The sequence below is a fragment of the Pygocentrus nattereri genome, chromosome 6 (genome assembly GCF_015220715.1).
Source record: "Pygocentrus nattereri isolate fPygNat1 chromosome 6, fPygNat1.pri, whole genome shotgun sequence".
In the NCBI taxonomy this organism is placed as follows: Eukaryota; Metazoa; Chordata; class Actinopteri; order Characiformes; family Serrasalmidae; genus Pygocentrus; species Pygocentrus nattereri.
The window spans coordinates 5,524,914-5,542,273 of NC_051216.1; the positions used below are offsets into that span (position 1 = coordinate 5,524,914).

A 17,360-nucleotide genomic window follows, 5' to 3' on the forward strand; every position below is an offset into this window, starting at 1 on the left:
GGGAACAGTTTGGGGACGGCCCCTTCCTGTTCCAACATGACTGCACACCAGTGCACAAAGTAAGGTCTATCTGTCTATATGTTTGTCTGTCCATCTATATATTTGTCTGTCTGTCAGTCTGTTTATCTAAATTATAAAGAGAGGATGAAAAAGGGACTTTCTTGATTTTGAGCATTTTCCAGAATTCCTCTTTGATTGGGCAGCTATGCTTCCATTCATTAGGAATCAAGGAAGCAAAGTCCCTCTAGTGAATTTGAACATTTCATCGCTGAAAGCCTGTGAATGAAAAAGGCTTCAGATGCTTTCCTGACACTTTCTGATTAAACCGCCAGAGTCGTAACTCCGCAGATCCTCCGGTGAAAACAGAGAAACACTTAGCAACAGCATGTGTTCGCTTCTTCACCACAGATTTAGTTGGCTCTCATCCACGGCAGATGGAAGCAGTATTTCTATTCCCCCTAAGGTTGCAACATCCAGCGAGTAATGGTTTGAGAGGGAGCTCGTCTGTTGGGATGTTTCTGACTTGTAATGAATTAGCTATAAACAGTGAGGCTCTGACTGCTGCCTAATTGAAGACAGTGATGTTCTAGCAGCATCTCATGGTTTCATTTTCACATCAGTTATCCTTTAAACCCAGAGGGGGCCATAATGGGCCCAAAAGCTTTTGCCTCCACCATATGCAGTGGTGCCAATTCAGCTTCAATGTCCAGCAAACACTGTCCTGAAGCAGAATTATACAAATACACGCCCAGCCTCCTAATACACATCGCTGAGGGAGACTGTCAGGAAAAACTGTGTAAAAGCATGAGGAAGAACCACAGAGAGGAACCAAGACCTGAAAGAAAAAATTAGACAAGGAAGAACCACAGAGAGGAGCCAAGACTCAAAAGGAGAAACTTCCTGAGAAAATGAGAAAGAAACACTGAGTGGAACTAAGACTCAAAAAGAGAAACTCCCAAGAACACGAGGAAGAACCACTGAGAGGAAACAAGACTCCAAATGAGAAACTCCCAGGAACATGGGGAAGAACCACTGAGAGGAGCCAAGACTCAAAAGGAGAAACTTCCTGAGAAAATGAGAAAGAAACACTGAGAGGAACTGAGAGTCAAAAGGAGAAACTCCCAAGAACATGAGGAAGAACCACTGAGAGGAATCAAGACTCCAAATGAGAAACTGCCAAGAACATGAGGAAGAACCACTGAGAGGAACCAAGACTCAAAAAGAAGAAACTCGCCAAGGGAATGAGGAAGAACCTTTGAGTCAGACCAAGAGTGAAAAGGACAAACACCATAAGAGAATGAGGAAGAACCATGGAGAAGACCCAAGACTCAACAGGAGAAACTCCCTAAGAGGATGAGAAAGAACCACTAAGAGGAGCCAAACTCAAATGAAGAAACTTCGTAGGAGATGAGGAAGAACCACAGAGAGGAACCGAGAATAAAAAGGAGAAACTCCTATTCATTATATGGAATAAGTTATTAAGTTATGCGACAAGTTCAGTTGTGAAAAAAGTTATGACAGAAGTTCTGGATTTTGGTGAAGTTATGATCAAGTTATGTAACAAGTCCTAGAGTTATGACATGAGTAATGGTATGAGACAAGGGCAGGGTTACAGGACGAGTTCTGGCATTATGATAAGTTAAGGAACAAGTGCAGTATTTGTAACACTGACTATGTGTCTGTCTGTCTGTCTGTCTGTCTGTCTGTCTGTCTGTCTGTCGTTCTGTCAGTCTGTCTTTCTGTCTGTTTGTCTCTCTTTCTGTTTGTCTATGTGTCTGTCTGTCTTTCTGTCTGTCTGTGTCTGTCTTTCTGTCTGTCTATGTTTCTGTCTGACTGTCTCTCTGTCTCTTAGTCTTTCTGTTTCTATCTGTCTGTCTAAGTATCTGTTTACCTCTGTCTTTCGTTCTATCTATCTATCTATCTATCTATCTATCTATCTATCTATCTATCTATCTATCTATCTATCTATCTATCTATCTTTCTGTCTGTCTATCTATCTGTCTGTCTATCTGTCTTTTTGTCTGTCTGTGACAGTCTGTCTATCTTTCTGTCTGTCTAGGTGTCTGTCTGTCTGTCTATGTGTCTGTCTGTCTGTCGTTCTGTCTGTCTGCCTTTCTGTCGTCTATCTGTCCGTCTGTCTGACTGTCTTTCTGTTTGTCTGTCTGTCTATCTGTCTGTCTTTCTGTCTTTCTGTCTGTCTTTCTCTGTCTGTCTGTCTGTCTATCTGTCTGCCTGTCTATGTGTTTGTCTGTCTGTCTTTCTGTCTGTCTATGTGTAGGTCTGTCTGTCTTTTTGTCTGTCTGTCTTTCTGTCTATATGTCTGTTTGTCGTTGTGTCTGTCTTTCTGTCTGTCTGTCTTTCTGTCTGTGCCTGTCTGTCTATTTGTCTGTCTTTCTGTCTATCTGTCTGTCTGTCTGTGACTGTCTGTCTATCTTTCTGTTTGTCTAGGTGTCTGTCTGTCTGTCTGTCTATGTGTCTGTCTGTCTGTCGTTCTGTCTGTCTGCCTTTCTGTCGTCTATCTGTCCGTCTGTCTGACTGTCTTTCTGTTTGTCTGTCTGTCTGTCTGCCTGTCTATGTGTTTGTCTGTCTGTCTTTCTGTCTGTCTATGTGTAGGTCTGTCTGTCTTTTTGTCTGTCTGTCTTTCTGTCTATGTGTCTGTTTGTCATTGTGTCTGTCTTTCTGTCTGTCTGTCTTTCTGTCTGTGCCTGTCTGTCTATTTGTCTGTCTTTCTGTCTATCTGTCTGTCTGTCTGTGACTGTCTGTCTATCTTTCTGTTTGTCTAGGTGTCTGTCTGTCTGTTTATGTGTCTGTCTGTCTGTCGTTCTGTCTGTCTGCCTTTCTGTCGTCTATCTGTCCGTCTGTCTGACTGTCTTTCTGTTTGTCTGTCTGTCTGTCTGTCTGTCTGTCTACCTGTCTTTCTGTCTGTGTGTCTGTGTGTCTGTCTGTCTGTTTATCTGTCTGTCTGTGTCTGTCTTTCTGTCGGTCTGTCTGTATGTCTGTCTTTCTGTCTGTCTATTTGTCTGTGTCTGTCTGTCTATCTGTCTTTCTTTCTGTCTGTCTTTCTGTGTCTATCTGTCTGTCTATCTGTCTGCCTGTCTATGTGTTTGTCTGTCTGTCTTTCTGTCTGTCTATGTGTAGGTCTGTCTGTCTTTTTGTCTGTCTGTCTTTCTGTCTATGTGTCTGTTTGTCGTTGTGTCTGTCTTTCTGTCTGTCTGTCATTCTGTCTGTGCCTGTCTGTCTATCTGTCTGTCTATGTGTGTGTCTGTCTGTTGTTCTGTCTGTCTGTCTTTCTGTCTATCTATGTGTCTGCCTGTCTATCTTTCTGTCTGTATGTCTTTCTGTCTGTCTATCTATGTGTCTTGCTTTCTGTCTGTCTGTCTGTCTGTCTTTCTGTCTATGTGTCTGTCTGTCTGTCTATCTGTATATCTGTCTTTCTGTCTGTCTATCTCTATGTCTGTCTGTCTATCTGGCTTTTTTTTCTGTCTGTCTTTCTGTCTATCTGTCTATGTGTCTGTCTGTTATTCTGTCTGTCTTTCCTTCTGTCTGTCTCTCTGTCTATCTGTCTGTCTTTCTGTCTGTCTATCTGTCTGTCTCTCTTTCTGTCTGTCTGTCTCTCTATCTATCTGTCTTTCTGTCTATGTGTCTGTCTATCTGTCTGTCTATCTGTTTTTCCTTCTGTCTGTCTGTCTGTCTGTCTGTCTATCTGTCTGGCTTTCTGTATATCTGTCTTTCTATCTCTCTGTCTGGTTGTCTTTCTCTCTGTCTGTCTATGTGTCTGTCTGTCTTTTTGTCTGTCTATGTGTCTGTCTGTCTATCTGTCTGTCTATGTGTCTGTCTGTCTTTCTGTCTATCTGCCTGCCTGTCTATGTGTCTGTCTGTCTTTTTGTCTTTCTGTCTGTCTTTCTCGGTCTGTCTGCCTGTCTAAGTATCTGTCTGTCTCTCTCTGTCTTTCTGTCTGTGTGTCTATCTGTCTTTCTGTGTGTCTTTCTCTCTGTCTGTTTATGTGTCTTTTTGTCTGTATGTCTGTCTGTCTTTCTGTCTGTCTGTCTTTGTGTCTGTCTGTCTTTCTGTCTATGTGTCTGTCTGTCTTTCTGTCTGTCTCTCTCTCTGTCTGTCTATGTGTCTGTCTGTCTCTCTGTCTGTCTATCTCTCTGTCTGTCTTTTTGTCTGTCTATGTGTCTGTCTGTCTTTCTTTCTATCTATCTGTCTGTCTTTCTGTCTATGTGTCTGTCTGTCTTTCTGTCTGTTTGTCTGTCTGTGTGTCTTTTTGTCTGTCTGTCTTTCTGTCTATGTGTCTGTTTGTCGTTGTGTCTGTCTTTCTGTCTGTCTGTCATTCTGTCTGTGCCTGTCTGTCTATCTGTCTGTCTATGTGTGTGTCTGTCTGTTGTTCTGTCTGTCTGTCTTTCTGTCTATCTATGTGTCTGCCTGTCTATCTTTCTGTCTGTATGTCTTTCTGTCTGTCTATCTATGTGTCTTGCTTTCTGTCTGTCTGTCTGTCTGTCTTTCTGTCTATGTGTCTGTCTGTCTGTCTATCTGTATATCTGTCTTTCTGTCTGTCTATCTCTATGTCTGTCTGTCTATCTGGCTTTTTTTTCTGTCTGTCTTTCTGTCTATCTGTCTATGTGTCTGTCTGTTATTCTGTCTGTCTTTCCTTCTGTCTGTCTCTCTGTCTATCTGTCTGTCTTTCTGTCTGTCTATCTGTCTGTCTCTCTTTCTGTCTGTCTGTCTCTCTATCTATCTGTCTTTCTGTCTATGTGTCTGTCTATCTGTCTGTCTATCTGTTTTTCCTTCTGTCTGTCTGTCTGTCTGTCTGTCTATCTGTCTGGCTTTCTGTATATCTGTCTTTCTATCTCTCTGTCTGGTTGTCTTTCTCTCTGTCTGTCTATGTGTCTGTCTGTCTTTTTGTCTGTCTATGTGTCTGTCTGTCTATCTGTCTGTCTATGTGTCTGTCTGTCTTTCTGTCTATCTGCCTGCCTGTCTATGTGTCTGTCTGTCTTTTTGTCTTTCTGTCTGTCTTTCTCGGTCTGTCTGCCTGTCTAAGTATCTGTCTGTCTCTCTCTGTCTTTCTGTCTGTGTGTCTATCTGTCTTTCTGTGTGTCTTTCTCTCTGTCTGTTTATGTGTCTTTTTGTCTGTATGTCTGTCTGTCTTTCTGTCTGTCTGTCTTTGTGTCTGTCTGTCTTTCTGTCTATGTGCCTGTCTGTCTTTCTGTCTGTCTCTCTCTCTGTCTGTCTATGTGTCTGTCTGTCTCTCTGTCTGTCTATCTCTCTGTCTGTCTTTTTGTCTGTCTATGTGTCTGTCTGTCTTTCTTTCTATCTATCTGTCTGTCTTTCTGTCTATGTGTCTGTCTGTCTTTCTGTATGTTTGTCTGTCTGTCTTTCTGTCTGTCTGTCTGTCTATTATTCCAGTGTAAGTCTTTTCATTCCGTTTCTCTTAAGTTCCATTTCGATTCCAGCACTGAGTGTTTTAGCGAGCTTGTGAGCGCACCTACCTGCGCGTGCTGGGAGCGAGCGCGTGTGCCTGTGTGTGTGTGTGTGTGTGTGTGTGTGTGTGTGTGTGTGTGTGTGTGTGACGCAGAGGTGGGCTGGCAGAGCTGAGTGTGTGTGCTGCAGTGTTGATGAATCCTCAGCAGAAGCGCTTCAGCCTCTCCACGGCGATGTACAGCGACTCCACGCTCTCACTCACACGCGCTCGCTCACTCACGCGCTCACAGGTAAAGCGGCGGCGGCAGCAGCAGAGTCCACCTGAGCTGAGTCTCCCTCTCTCCCTCTCCCTCTCTCTCTCTCTCTGGACAGCTGAAGTCCAGCTCCGATCCAAAAGGCAGTCGTAGAGCGCGCGCGTGAGAGCGCGAGGGAGTGTGTGTGAGTGTGTGTGTGTGTGTGTGTGAAACTCTCTTCAGGATGGAGCTCCTGTCTCTGCGTCTCCTCGCGCTCTGGATGGTCGCCTCGGTTCTCACGCCAAGGTAAGAGCTCGCTGACTTCAGTCTGTCTGAGTCCTCCAGCTTAGTGCTGGGCGGTTATATCGCTCCTAACGCTGTACCGGTACGACCGTCTCTCCACGGTACCGACTGCGCAGCTGTATCGGTTTTAACAGTAATAACGGTAGTTAAGCCAGGTTTTCTTTGCATAACATAAACTACAAATTTACGAAGCTGTTGCACAGTCTGCGCTCTTCAAAAGGAGGTTCTTTAATTAAGAAAAAAGGTGCCACAAATGGTTCTTTGAGCGATGGCACAGTAGAACCTCTGTGCAAAGTAAACACGAGTCTTCTAAAGCCTTGGTTCACTTTAAAGGTTCTTCCTACAAGATTTGCATTGCATGGAGGCTCTTCAAGCTTCAACGTGTTCTTCACGTTCCCACGCCTGCTTGCCTAAAGAAAGATCCATTGAATGGTTCTTTAAGGTGTTCTGTAGTAAAGGAACCGTTCTGTTTAGAACCTTCAGCTCTGTACAGATCCATGTAGTTCTTTGCATAGTGAAATAGTTCTTCAGATTGATGAAGAATGTATTGTATATGGTTCTATGTGGCACTGACATTGTTACAAGCTTGACATTGTGACAATAAAAGAACCTTTTCGGTGCTATGTAGAACCTTCTTTTTTAATTTTTTTAAAGTAGCAAAAAATAAATAAAAATACACACCTTCTCCATCAATCTGAAGAACAATTTCACCGTGCAAAGAACCACTGAAGCATGCAAATCCTGAAGATCCTAATTAGAACCCTTCTCTTAAATAAAGAACCCATGAAGAACCATCTTTTGTTAAGAATGTAGGGAACTAAGAATGTTTTTTCATTGCACACAGGACCCTGGATTTTTCAGAGTCAATGTAGAACCCACAAGAACTTAAAATAGACTGCTTGAATGCATGATTGAGCGGTTCTCCATGATGCAAAACCTGTTGTACTGTTCTATATAACTCTGAAAAAGGTTCTGCTATTGTTACAAATCATTTTTTATACTATATAGAACCCTTTTAAAAATGACTGCTACAGCGCAAAGTTCTGCTTGGACTGTATAATTCAAACAAAACGTGCTGTCAGGTTTGTAAGACTTCTACTTGGCAAGAAGGGTTCTAAATAGTACCAAATTAAGGTTCTAGAAGCCCTTTTTGTTGATTTAAAAGCATTCTTTGAAAAACAAGTTCACCATTAAAAGCATAACCATGCAAAGAACCACTTATGCACTCAATAAATGCAACGACTGAATGGTTCTCTGTGATGCAAAGCCTGTAGTACTGTTTTTAAATGGTTCTAAAATGGGTTCTGCTATTGTTAAAAATCTTATATATTATAAAGAACCCTTTAAAAATGTTTGCTACCATGCAAAGTTCTGTTGGGACTGAATAATTCAAACCAAATAACCTGTCAAGTTTGTAAGACTTCTACTTCGCAAAAAGGGTTCTACATAGTACCAAATTAAGGTTCTAGGGGCCCTTTTTGGGTTTGGAAAAAGAGGTTTACAATCAAAGGGTTTGAGATTTTGCCATGCAAAGAAAAACGGATGCATTCAGCCGCTTCTTTGAGCTACACATACCCGTTGTCTCTACTAAAGAACCCTTGAAGAACCCGTTTTTTTAAAGTTGTAGACCACTGGATCAGGTCTATGGAAGCTGCCTCAGATGTCTGAAAGATGTGGAAAACACAGCGCTATTAACTTCTATCAGAACTCCTTCTGGATGACTGCGGCCCGCCGCTGTATAACCGTCCTCGAAGCTGATCTGCTTGTTTGATAAACAGGTTTAGTGACTCTCTTCATAAACTCATGTCTAAATAAACTCTTTGCCCTTTTCTCACCACAAGAAAACAAACTCTCGGCCTCGCACGGAACGAGCGGAGCTGCCTTTAACGCGCGTTACGGACGCCGAAGTTGATTCCCTTCTTTTTGTGGTCGGCCTTGGTGTCAGATGTAGCTTGGGAGTGGAATTAAAGCAGCGTTTGACCACATGAAGCAGGTTAAATCTGAAAGAAGCTTGTTTTACCCGGGCAAATCCCTGATCTCTCCCGCGGTGATGAACAATTTGCGGCGATTAAGCTCAATTCAGACTCTCTGCGGTGGCTTCGGCTGGAGTGTGTGAACTGTAAACACTCAAAAGTTGAGAACGGGGTTAAAACGCCCGTTTCGGAGCGGCCGCGACTGCGACTGCCTCAGTGGCGGCTGGAATTGTCCGCAGGGCACATGCGCTACTGTGAGAGAGAAACAGTTTCAGGTTTGCTTGGCATGCATTTCCTTAATGCCAGCTCCTTTTGTTCTCTAATTTGACGGAACCGCGTGTTCTGTCCTCTGTAAATGAAGCAGACGAGCCGTCGGCGACTTATTCATCAGACTGCTCTGCGCCTCTGGTCCCTCGTCTCGTCTGATCTGCGACCTCTGCTCGTAACAGGGTTTTGCAGGTGTTTGCGTTTGGGCCTCGGTGAACGGAGAGGTGGCGTTTGTGAACTCGTCTCTGAATATTTGCAAAGCTGGTTGCCTTTTAATGCTCAACTAAGAGAAACAGAAACAGAAAGAGACGTTTAGCCGAGTGCACCTGCGTGTCGCATGTACGTGGGATCGGTGGTGCTTATGTAAATGGACGAAACAGAAGAGTAAACAAGTAAATACAAACGCAGTAGCACAAACAAACAATGCATACAAATCTCCAGCATGCAAACTGATTGTATATAATACTGTCTACAGTGTAGACTATGCGGGATGTGACGGACAGCACTGTGAAAGAAATAATGCATTGACATTTGCTTGATCCCACATTAATAAAATTCATATCATCAGCGCAGTTATTATATCTCCAGTTGTTTTTATTATTACTATTCTTACTGTCATTTTGATTGAAAATGACAATACGTTCCATTTCACCATGATTAGATGAAAGATTCCATTGTTTCATTAACTTCCATTCAAACTTTACAAGGTTTTGCAAAACAGGGTTCTATATAGGACCAAATTAAGGTTCTAGACCTGCGCCCTGTTTGGGTTTGGAAAAAGAGGTTAACAATCAAAGACTTCAGGTTTTGCCATGCAAAGAAAAACGTATGCGGTCAGACGCTTCTTTGAGCTGTTTCGCGATGATGGGATGACTGGACGAATGGAAACAGTCCAGTGTTTCATTAACTTCCATTCAAACTCTGCAAAGTTTTCCTCCATTGTTGTGACACTGACGACATTTTATTAAATCAGCGCATTATTTTTCAGCATACCTGCACGTCGCATGTCTGTGGGATCTGTGGTGGTTGTGTAAATGGATGAAACAGAAGAGTAAACAAGTAAATACAAACACAGCACCAGAAATGACCAACGCATATAAATCTCCAGCGTTGAAATTTGCTTGATCCCACATTAACGAAATGCATATCGGTTACTGTGCTTTCCAGTTGGGCGATATGTCAATATTTGTCATTATTGTGATAAATTGCATCATAATTTAACTTTCGGAGGTTTTCATGGACACAGTTGGTACTTAAAGAACTATGTAAAGAAAGGAGTTCCCTAAAGAACCGCATTTTTTGGAAAAATATGCCTGTAAAGAACCTTCCACAGAATGCAAAAACGTCTGTTCTACATAGCTCCGAAAAGGGTTCTGCTATTGTTACAAGTCTTTTTACACCATATAGACCCCTTTTAAACTGTTTGCTACTGTACAAAGTTCTGTTAGGATGGAATAATTCAAAGAACATAGCCTGTAAGACTTGAGCAAAAAGGGTTCTACACAGCACCAAATTAAGGTTCAAAAAGCCCTTTTTGGGATTTACCATCAAACACGGCAGATTTAAACATGCAAAGAGCGACTTATGCATTCAGGTGCTTATTTGAGCTGTCAGGGTTCTACACATAACCTTTGTCTTTACTATAGAACCCTTGCAGAACCCCCTTTTTAAGTTGTAGTTCACTGGATGAATTTAATTAAAGCTAATTCAAAAAAAGTTCTTCCCGGAAAGTTTACACTAAATAGAGGTTCGGTAACGTTTGTATAAGGTTCTTTGCACTTACACACCGTATTTACAAAAAATGGTTCTCCAAAGAACAATCCAGAAAAGATTTAGGGAACCAAAGGTGGCACAAGTGTGTGATGAATTTGTGGTGCTTTTGTAGAAAAATAGTACAGAGTATAAACCATATGATTACATGATTTTACATTTTAAGCAACCATATAACAAAATGTGCGTATATATATATGTATACACACTCACCAGCCACTTTAATAGGTACTACTAAAAGGCTGGACCCCCTTTTTCCTTCAGAACTGATTTAACTCTTCGTGCCACACTTTCAACAAGGTGTTGGAAACGTTCCTCAGAGATTCTGGTTGGTGATTTGAGTTCCTGCTGCCTTTCTATCATCTGGAACCAGTCTGTCCGTTCTCCTCTGACCTCTCACATCAACAAGGCATTTTCGTCCACACAACTGACCGCTCACTGGATATTTCCTCTTTTTCGGACCGTTCTCTGTAAACCCTAGAGATGGTTGTGTGTGAAAATCCCAGCAGATCAGCAGTTTCTGAAATACTCAGACCAGCCCGTCTGGCACCAACAACCACGCCACGTTCAAAGACCCTTAAATCCCCTTTCTTCCCCGTTCTGATGCTCGGTCTGCACTTCAGCAAGTCGTCTTGACCACCTCTACATGCCTGAATGCAGTGAGTTGCAGCCGTGTGATTGGCTGATTAGCTATTTGTGTTAACAAGCAACTGAACCTGTACCTAATAAAGTGGCTGGGGAGTATATATACATATATATATACACAAATAGTAACTGCCACGTAGGATGTTTATCAGAAGTTTCCAGAGAAATGTTTTTTTTTTTTTTTGGTGCATAATTTTGATTTATTTCAGTTTTGAGTTCTTTGCTCAGTTGAGGGGCAGTCGTGGGCTGGAGGTTAGGGAGCCAGCCCTGTGACCAGAAGGTCGCTGGTTTGATTCCCAGAGCCGACAGTACGTGGCTGGGGTGTCTTTGAGTAAGGCACCTAACCCCCAACTGCTACCCGGGCACTGCGGATAGGGCTGCCCACCGCTCTGGGCAAGTGTGCTCACTGCCCCCTAGTGTGTATGTGACGTTTCACTGCACGGATGGGTGAAATTTCCCCGCTGTGGGACTAATAAGACGTTTGATCTCTGTGGAGGATAGTTTGACCAGGCTGCCCACAACTTTCGCATGTGACATGCAGGTACATCGAAAACTGATGAAATGAATTTCGTGTGAATTTTATCATAATAAATATAATTGGATTGTGTTTCAAAAGCAGCCGAACATTTATATCTGTAGAAATGTCTAAAGATCACGATGCACACCGTGTTTTGATAAAAGGCCAGCTGCAAAAAATGATACATTGCAAAATGACTTCAAAATTATGTTTTTTTCCCCAACGCTATCAAAAAAGGATGGTTCTTTAAGGGTTCTTTAGTGAAGACAACGGGTTTATATAGAACCATGAACACCTCGGGAACTCTTTGCGTGATTAAATTGTTTTTTGCACAGTGAAATGGTATTTGTATATGTAAATTTGTAAATTTGTATATGGTTCTTTATAGCACCAAAAAGGGTTCTGTGAGTGTTACAAGCTTGACATTATAAAGAGAGTGAAACCTTTTCTGGTGCTAAATAGAACCATATAAAACACATTCTCAGTCAATCTCCATCAATCTGAAGAACATTTCACCATGCAAAGAACTAAGTAGACAAAGGGTTCTTTGAACATTCATGGTTCTATATAGAACCACTGTTTTTACTAAGGAACCCTGGTAGAAGCATCTTTTTTAAGAATGTTCTCCTGAGAATAAATGTATTATGTCATTGCTGTCAGACCAAAACCTCGTATCTCCAGTTTTGTTTTTATTTATTTATTTATTTTTTATGTACAGTTTCATGATGATCGGACTGATGGAAATTTTCATAACCACAGTTTTTTGCACAATCTGGGTTTGTATTGCTGTGGGAGTCATTTTTACAGTCTGTCTATTGATCTGTCTGTCTGTCTGGGTGTGTTTATCTTGTTTAGGGCAGATTCCAATGAGATTTTGGGGCTAAAGATTCCTTTTGACCCCATTCTGAACGCCAACACCGTATGCTTGACCCTGCCGGGACTGACGCGGAAGCAGCTGGACGTATGCATGCGGAACCCCGACGTAACGGCGTCGGCCATCCAGGGCATCCAGATCGCCATCCACGAGTGCCAGCACCAGTTCAGGGGCCACCGCTGGAACTGCTCCAGCTTAGAGACCAGAAATAAAATCCCCTACGAGAGCGTGGTCTTCAGCAGGGGTAAGAGACCAGAACACACACACAGGCTGTGGTAGCAGTCAGATAAGGATCAGTGTGGTCAGAACAGGGGGGGTTGACGGGGGGGGGGGGTCATTGTCATTTTCTGTTCAACAAAAATGACAAAAAGTCATCATTGTTTGTAAAACTGTCTTCAATGTCGTCATGCGGTCGGGAAATTCCACCAAAATTTCAGCATAATTCAGTGTTTGATATGTAAACAGAGTCATTCAGAGTGGTTTGTTGTGAAATTGCCGACTCAGATGTCTTTACAGTGGTGGTGATAGGAACCAGAGGTCACCATGTCTACAGCACAGCCATGGATGTTTCATTTACTATCCAGAGCCACCAGTGAACCTACACGTGTCTGCTGAGCTTCATATGGAATGTTGGTAGTGGAAAATCTGATGTTTTCTTTGGGGACTAAGAAAATGTTCCTCTTCAGCTTGAGCGTGTTTCATAGGAACCTTTTTAGAGCCATTGTAAAGCAGTGTCTCAGGAAGTATCCGGATGAACTAAGCATAGCGAATAGAAAAGGTTAACAACTGAAATGGGAGCTAAGGACATATAAGTAGGAAGAAAAGTTCTTAAAGTTCTGAAATTCCACAATTTCTTTCAATATTTCTGTGTGATTCAGTGTTTCAGATATAATCAGAGTCATTCAGGGTGGGTTTGGTGTGAAATGGTTCAGACGTCTTTACAGTGGTGGTGATGGGAACCAGACGTCACCATGACTACAACACAGATATAGACACTTTATTTACCATCCAGAACCACCAGAGAACCCACACGAGTCTCCTGAGTTTATATGGAATGCTGATGATGGGAAAATGTGAAAGATCTAGAAAGTGAAGTTTTCTTTGGGGACTCTCAAAACGACGTCTCAGTCATCAGGCAGTGAATTCATAACCATTTAATGTAGGAACTTTCTGTGAGGGAGCTTTTAGAGGTGGACGTCTGGTTCCTATCACCACCACTGTGAACTTTCCTGACTCCGTAAGTTTGTCTAAAGCACATTTCACCTCAAACCACTGACTTTGTTTACATCTTTTTCAATTGCCAAAGTTCTGTAGAGCAGCGCCATGGAAGAACAACTTTCATGCTTGTAAATGAGACGTGCAAACACGAAGATCCTTTTTCGTGTTTAAGGATCTTCCACATCATTGAAAGGTTCCATATCAAACGGATTTTTCTGTGAACACATGTCCAAGCCAAGAACCTCATGGGAAACTTTCTTTTTCAAGAGTGTTTTTATGAGGTTTATGCACAAAGTTGCTTTTGATGCATCATATAAAAGCAATGGTCATGTAGAAATGCATGCTTTTCATTGGTGGCTTGAATCCACCATCCTCCTTGAAAATGTTCAGAGGTCAACCGCACACTGTGGTCAGGAGTTCTCCACCCTTGCTGCATTTTGGAGATATGCTTGGAAATTCTAAAGCAGTGCGCTGAAGCAGAGCTGGAGATACAAGGCTACGTTCACATTGCCAGGTTGACGTCGCACAAGGCCTATTTTTTTGACGTTTTCAGGGCTGTGTGGACGCAAATCCGACCTGAGCCACTTTCATGTGTAGTCCTAGATCGGCTACGTATCCGATTCGTGGCCATGCGACCTTAAAGCTACGTTACATCAGCACAACATCTACATTACATCTACATTACAGGCCTCATTGCTCAAATCCGATCTCTCTGACTCGATGGTTCACACTCGTTTAGGTACGTGATTCAAATCTGACATTAATGTGAACAAACTAGTGTCCTGAAATGACCCTCATGAGGTCATCCTACTCAGCGTCGCGTGCATCGTCAGCAAATAGACTAACAGTAAGAGCGAGCTTCACTGTGAAGATACGTATCAGATAACACATATGAAGGAGTCCACACAGCCCTGAAAACATCAGATCTGAGTCACATTAGGGCAAAAAACTGAACTTGTGCCACTTTAATCTGGTAGTGTGAACGAAGCCAAATATGAATCTCAGATCGGAATTCATGACCATCATTCATCGTTACCATGGCAGCAGCGCCAAACAGACGTCGAAGCCTGTAAACTGTGGAAAAGCAGCTCATCTCATCTTTTTCTCCTTCGTCTGGCTCTAATAACGAAGCCGAGAGCTGATCAGAGTTAATGATCTTCTCAGAGAAGCTCACGTGACGTTACTGAGTTGGAGGAGCTCATGATTTCTGGATGCCAGTAAGATTAAAAAAATTTATTAAAAATTTAAATTGCCATTTTTAAAAAAGGATAAATGGATAAAAGCGAGATTTGTGTACCAAACAGGTGCACAGATGCAGGCAGCAGAACAACCAACAGTGTTTCCTACAAATTTACATAGCAAAACTGCTGCTGGCTACTTCGTTAAGCCAAGTCATCTTCCTCTTCCTCTTTCTCACTCAGTGAACTGTGACGAAGCTGTGCTCTTCAGACTGTAGAAACAATGTAGAATGTCTTCTCTCATCCACCGTAGCTTCCTCATCTCCCCACTTACCGAAAAGCCACGTCTTCTGAATATGTGGCTTTTGGCCAGCTGACAAATCTCCGCTCCAGAAACGTACCTAACGTTCCTCTTTCGGTTGATTTGGAAAAATGCCTTAATGGTTCATGGAAGTTGGCGCTTTCCAGGAATGTCACACCAAACCTTTTCGCAATTATAATTGTACATTCTAGGAATGTTAAACGTTCAAAATATCCTGAACATGCAACTCATCAAACTCTGTTAAAAACAAAACAACACCGCAGGGACAGCACAGTTGCGTGCAAAAGTTTGGGCGCCCCAGGTCAAATGATGTATTTGAAAGTGAGAGTAATGGAAGAGCGCACTTAAGTGTGGCATTTAAGGTGCACGTTTTATTATGCCGTGCTTTATTACTTTTCCATGTTAGTCTAAATTCAGCAAATAAGCAGTAAAAGTTGTGCCGGTAAAGGAGTTGTGCGCAGAGTAATGTCGTATCTCCGGCTCCCAGGTGTGAGTTCCAGGCCGTTTGAGCGTCCTGAGCTTCTAAATATTAGAACGACGAACATGTTGTGTAAATCCGAAAATGACTCACATTGGCAAGTAAGTGTTTTAGGTTTTTCACACACACATTCAAACACACATTACTTTTTAACACAGGGAAACTTCAGGAGGCCGCTGTTGCTCACGGACCGAGTGGTGGGTTTTGCGAGGGAGACCCCCGGACTGGGCTTCTTCTCGAAGGATAATGCTTTTTAGTCCCAGACAGTGCAAGTGCTGTGAATTTGCTTTCAGCACTTTCCCAACTCCGAGTGGCAAAAGCATAAACCTGTTTAGTGGGTTTCTGTAAGCCGAAGTGACAGTTTCCTTCAATCTTTAATTCATTTTCCCACTTCCTCTGCCATCAGCGCAGCCGGGCGTGCTCCTTGCACTCTGAATTATTTGTTAGATTGATTTGTTCCATGTCTCCGGTTGGCTCGGGAGGAAGTCTAAAACAGCATTTTCATGTCCCCCACGTCTGCCGGGTGGGTCTAAGTGCCATTCGCCCCCTGCGGAATCGTGGCAGGACAGCACGGAAAGAGCAGCGTGGCTCTGAGCGCCAGTGTGTGAGGGTGCTTTCTTTGCGCGTGTGGGTTGGGTTAATAGGTTTGCGCGCTCCTGTGTGTTTTGAAATGATCAATTGAACATCGTTCAACTATTTCTGGTCCGTGCCTCAATGCCCCGAGGGCTCCGGAGCCGCGAGCGATGGATAGCATGCGTTTTTCTAGTACATAGTAGTGTCGGAGACTCATTAGTCAGTAAAGGCAGACAAAACAGGAGGCAGAGGTGAAGAATGGAGGCACTAGGAGGACGTTAATAAGTGCTAACATGTCCTGATCTGTATGCAACATGCCTTCTGACATGCAGGAAGGAGGTCAAGGGCACCTTCTATAAGTGTAGGAACAGGAAAGCCGTGTCAAAACTTTATAGCGCATTGTTGAAAATGTGAGGACTGCATGAACTTTTCAGTGCAGATGCAGTGCTGTGCAAGTCAAAGAGCACCCGGTATTAAAAAGCAGACATTTACAAAGAAAATGGGGCTCCTAGCAACCACCTGGAAAGCCTGGTAGACACCAAAACTGCCTCCATCAGATAAACAGTGCTGAAAGCTTTGATCTCTGAGAGAGAGGAGAAGATCAAGCTGCTTCAGGTCTGAAAACATCCACAGGAGTTTCTGTCCATCCTTCCACTGTGAGAAGACCACTCAGCGCTGTGGGTCTGAAAGGACGTGTAGCTGATCAAGAAGAACCTCAGTGTGAAAATGAGACGGACGCATCAAACAAAGAAGCTGAACGATGGACTGACCACCCCAGAGTCCAGAGTCCAGATCATTTGGATGATGAAGAGCAGAAAATGGTACATCAGCTTCTTCTTGGCTGGATTTTTCTCCTCTCAATTCCAATCCCACCCACTAGCTGGGTCTCCCTCTATCACTTGATGTTGCCAAGCTGGGAGGGTGAAGCTCCACCACTGCTCAAATCACCAGCCAGTTCTGTCACTTCAGACATCTGCACTGGCTGGCATCGTGCTGAGAAGGAGGACCACCCTACCTGCCCAAGTGATGCTGTCTTGGACTCCCAGCCTCTAATGACTAACATCACTGGGGACTGAACTGAGGATCCCAGTGGTGGAGCCAATACTTAGAGAGTTGCACCACTCAGGAGCCCAGACCAACTTCTTGGACTGAACTGACATCACGGCAACATGACAGTGCCAACAAAACAAGAAGAAGTAGCGCATTTTAAGCTTTGTGGGCGAGACCTTTGAGCTGTTTGCTGTGTATGATGTGACTAAATGCAGGAGAAGACCTGGTTAAGCACAAGCTTGAGTTGCTCCGCACAGTATTTTTAGCCTAACTGTGCTTTCCTGTCATTTCCGGCACTTTATTAACGGTAAATTTCCAGAGCCAACAAATAAATAAACTAACTAAACAGCTCTTTAATTCAGGATAAAAGGTTTTATATGCTTTCCGCAGCCAAACAAGCACTAAATTACTTTTTTCCCCCCAACTCAAACAGCCAAAGTTGATTGAACGCTTTGAGGTGGGAAGTAGGAAGAGTTCTCTTTGTGAAAAAGTGCTCTTTGGTAATAAACGCAGCCTAGGCTTTCATTACTTCTTAGCT

General features: G+C 43.0%; 1 protein-coding gene across 1 annotated transcript in view; it reads left to right on the forward strand.

The window, feature by feature from the left end:
• The first annotated feature begins 5,652 nt into the window (after positions 1-5,652).
• Positions 5,653-17,360, forward strand: part of wnt10a (wingless-type MMTV integration site family, member 10a) — a 44,901-nt gene continuing 33,193 nt past the window's right edge. The window contains exons 1-2 of the mRNA XM_017724015.2: positions 5,653-5,960; positions 11,985-12,247. Of these exons, the coding sequence (XP_017579504.1) occupies positions 5,899-5,960; positions 11,985-12,247 (325 nt within the window). The 5' untranslated portion in view covers positions 5,653-5,898. The remainder of the gene's footprint in view (positions 5,961-11,984; positions 12,248-17,360) is intronic.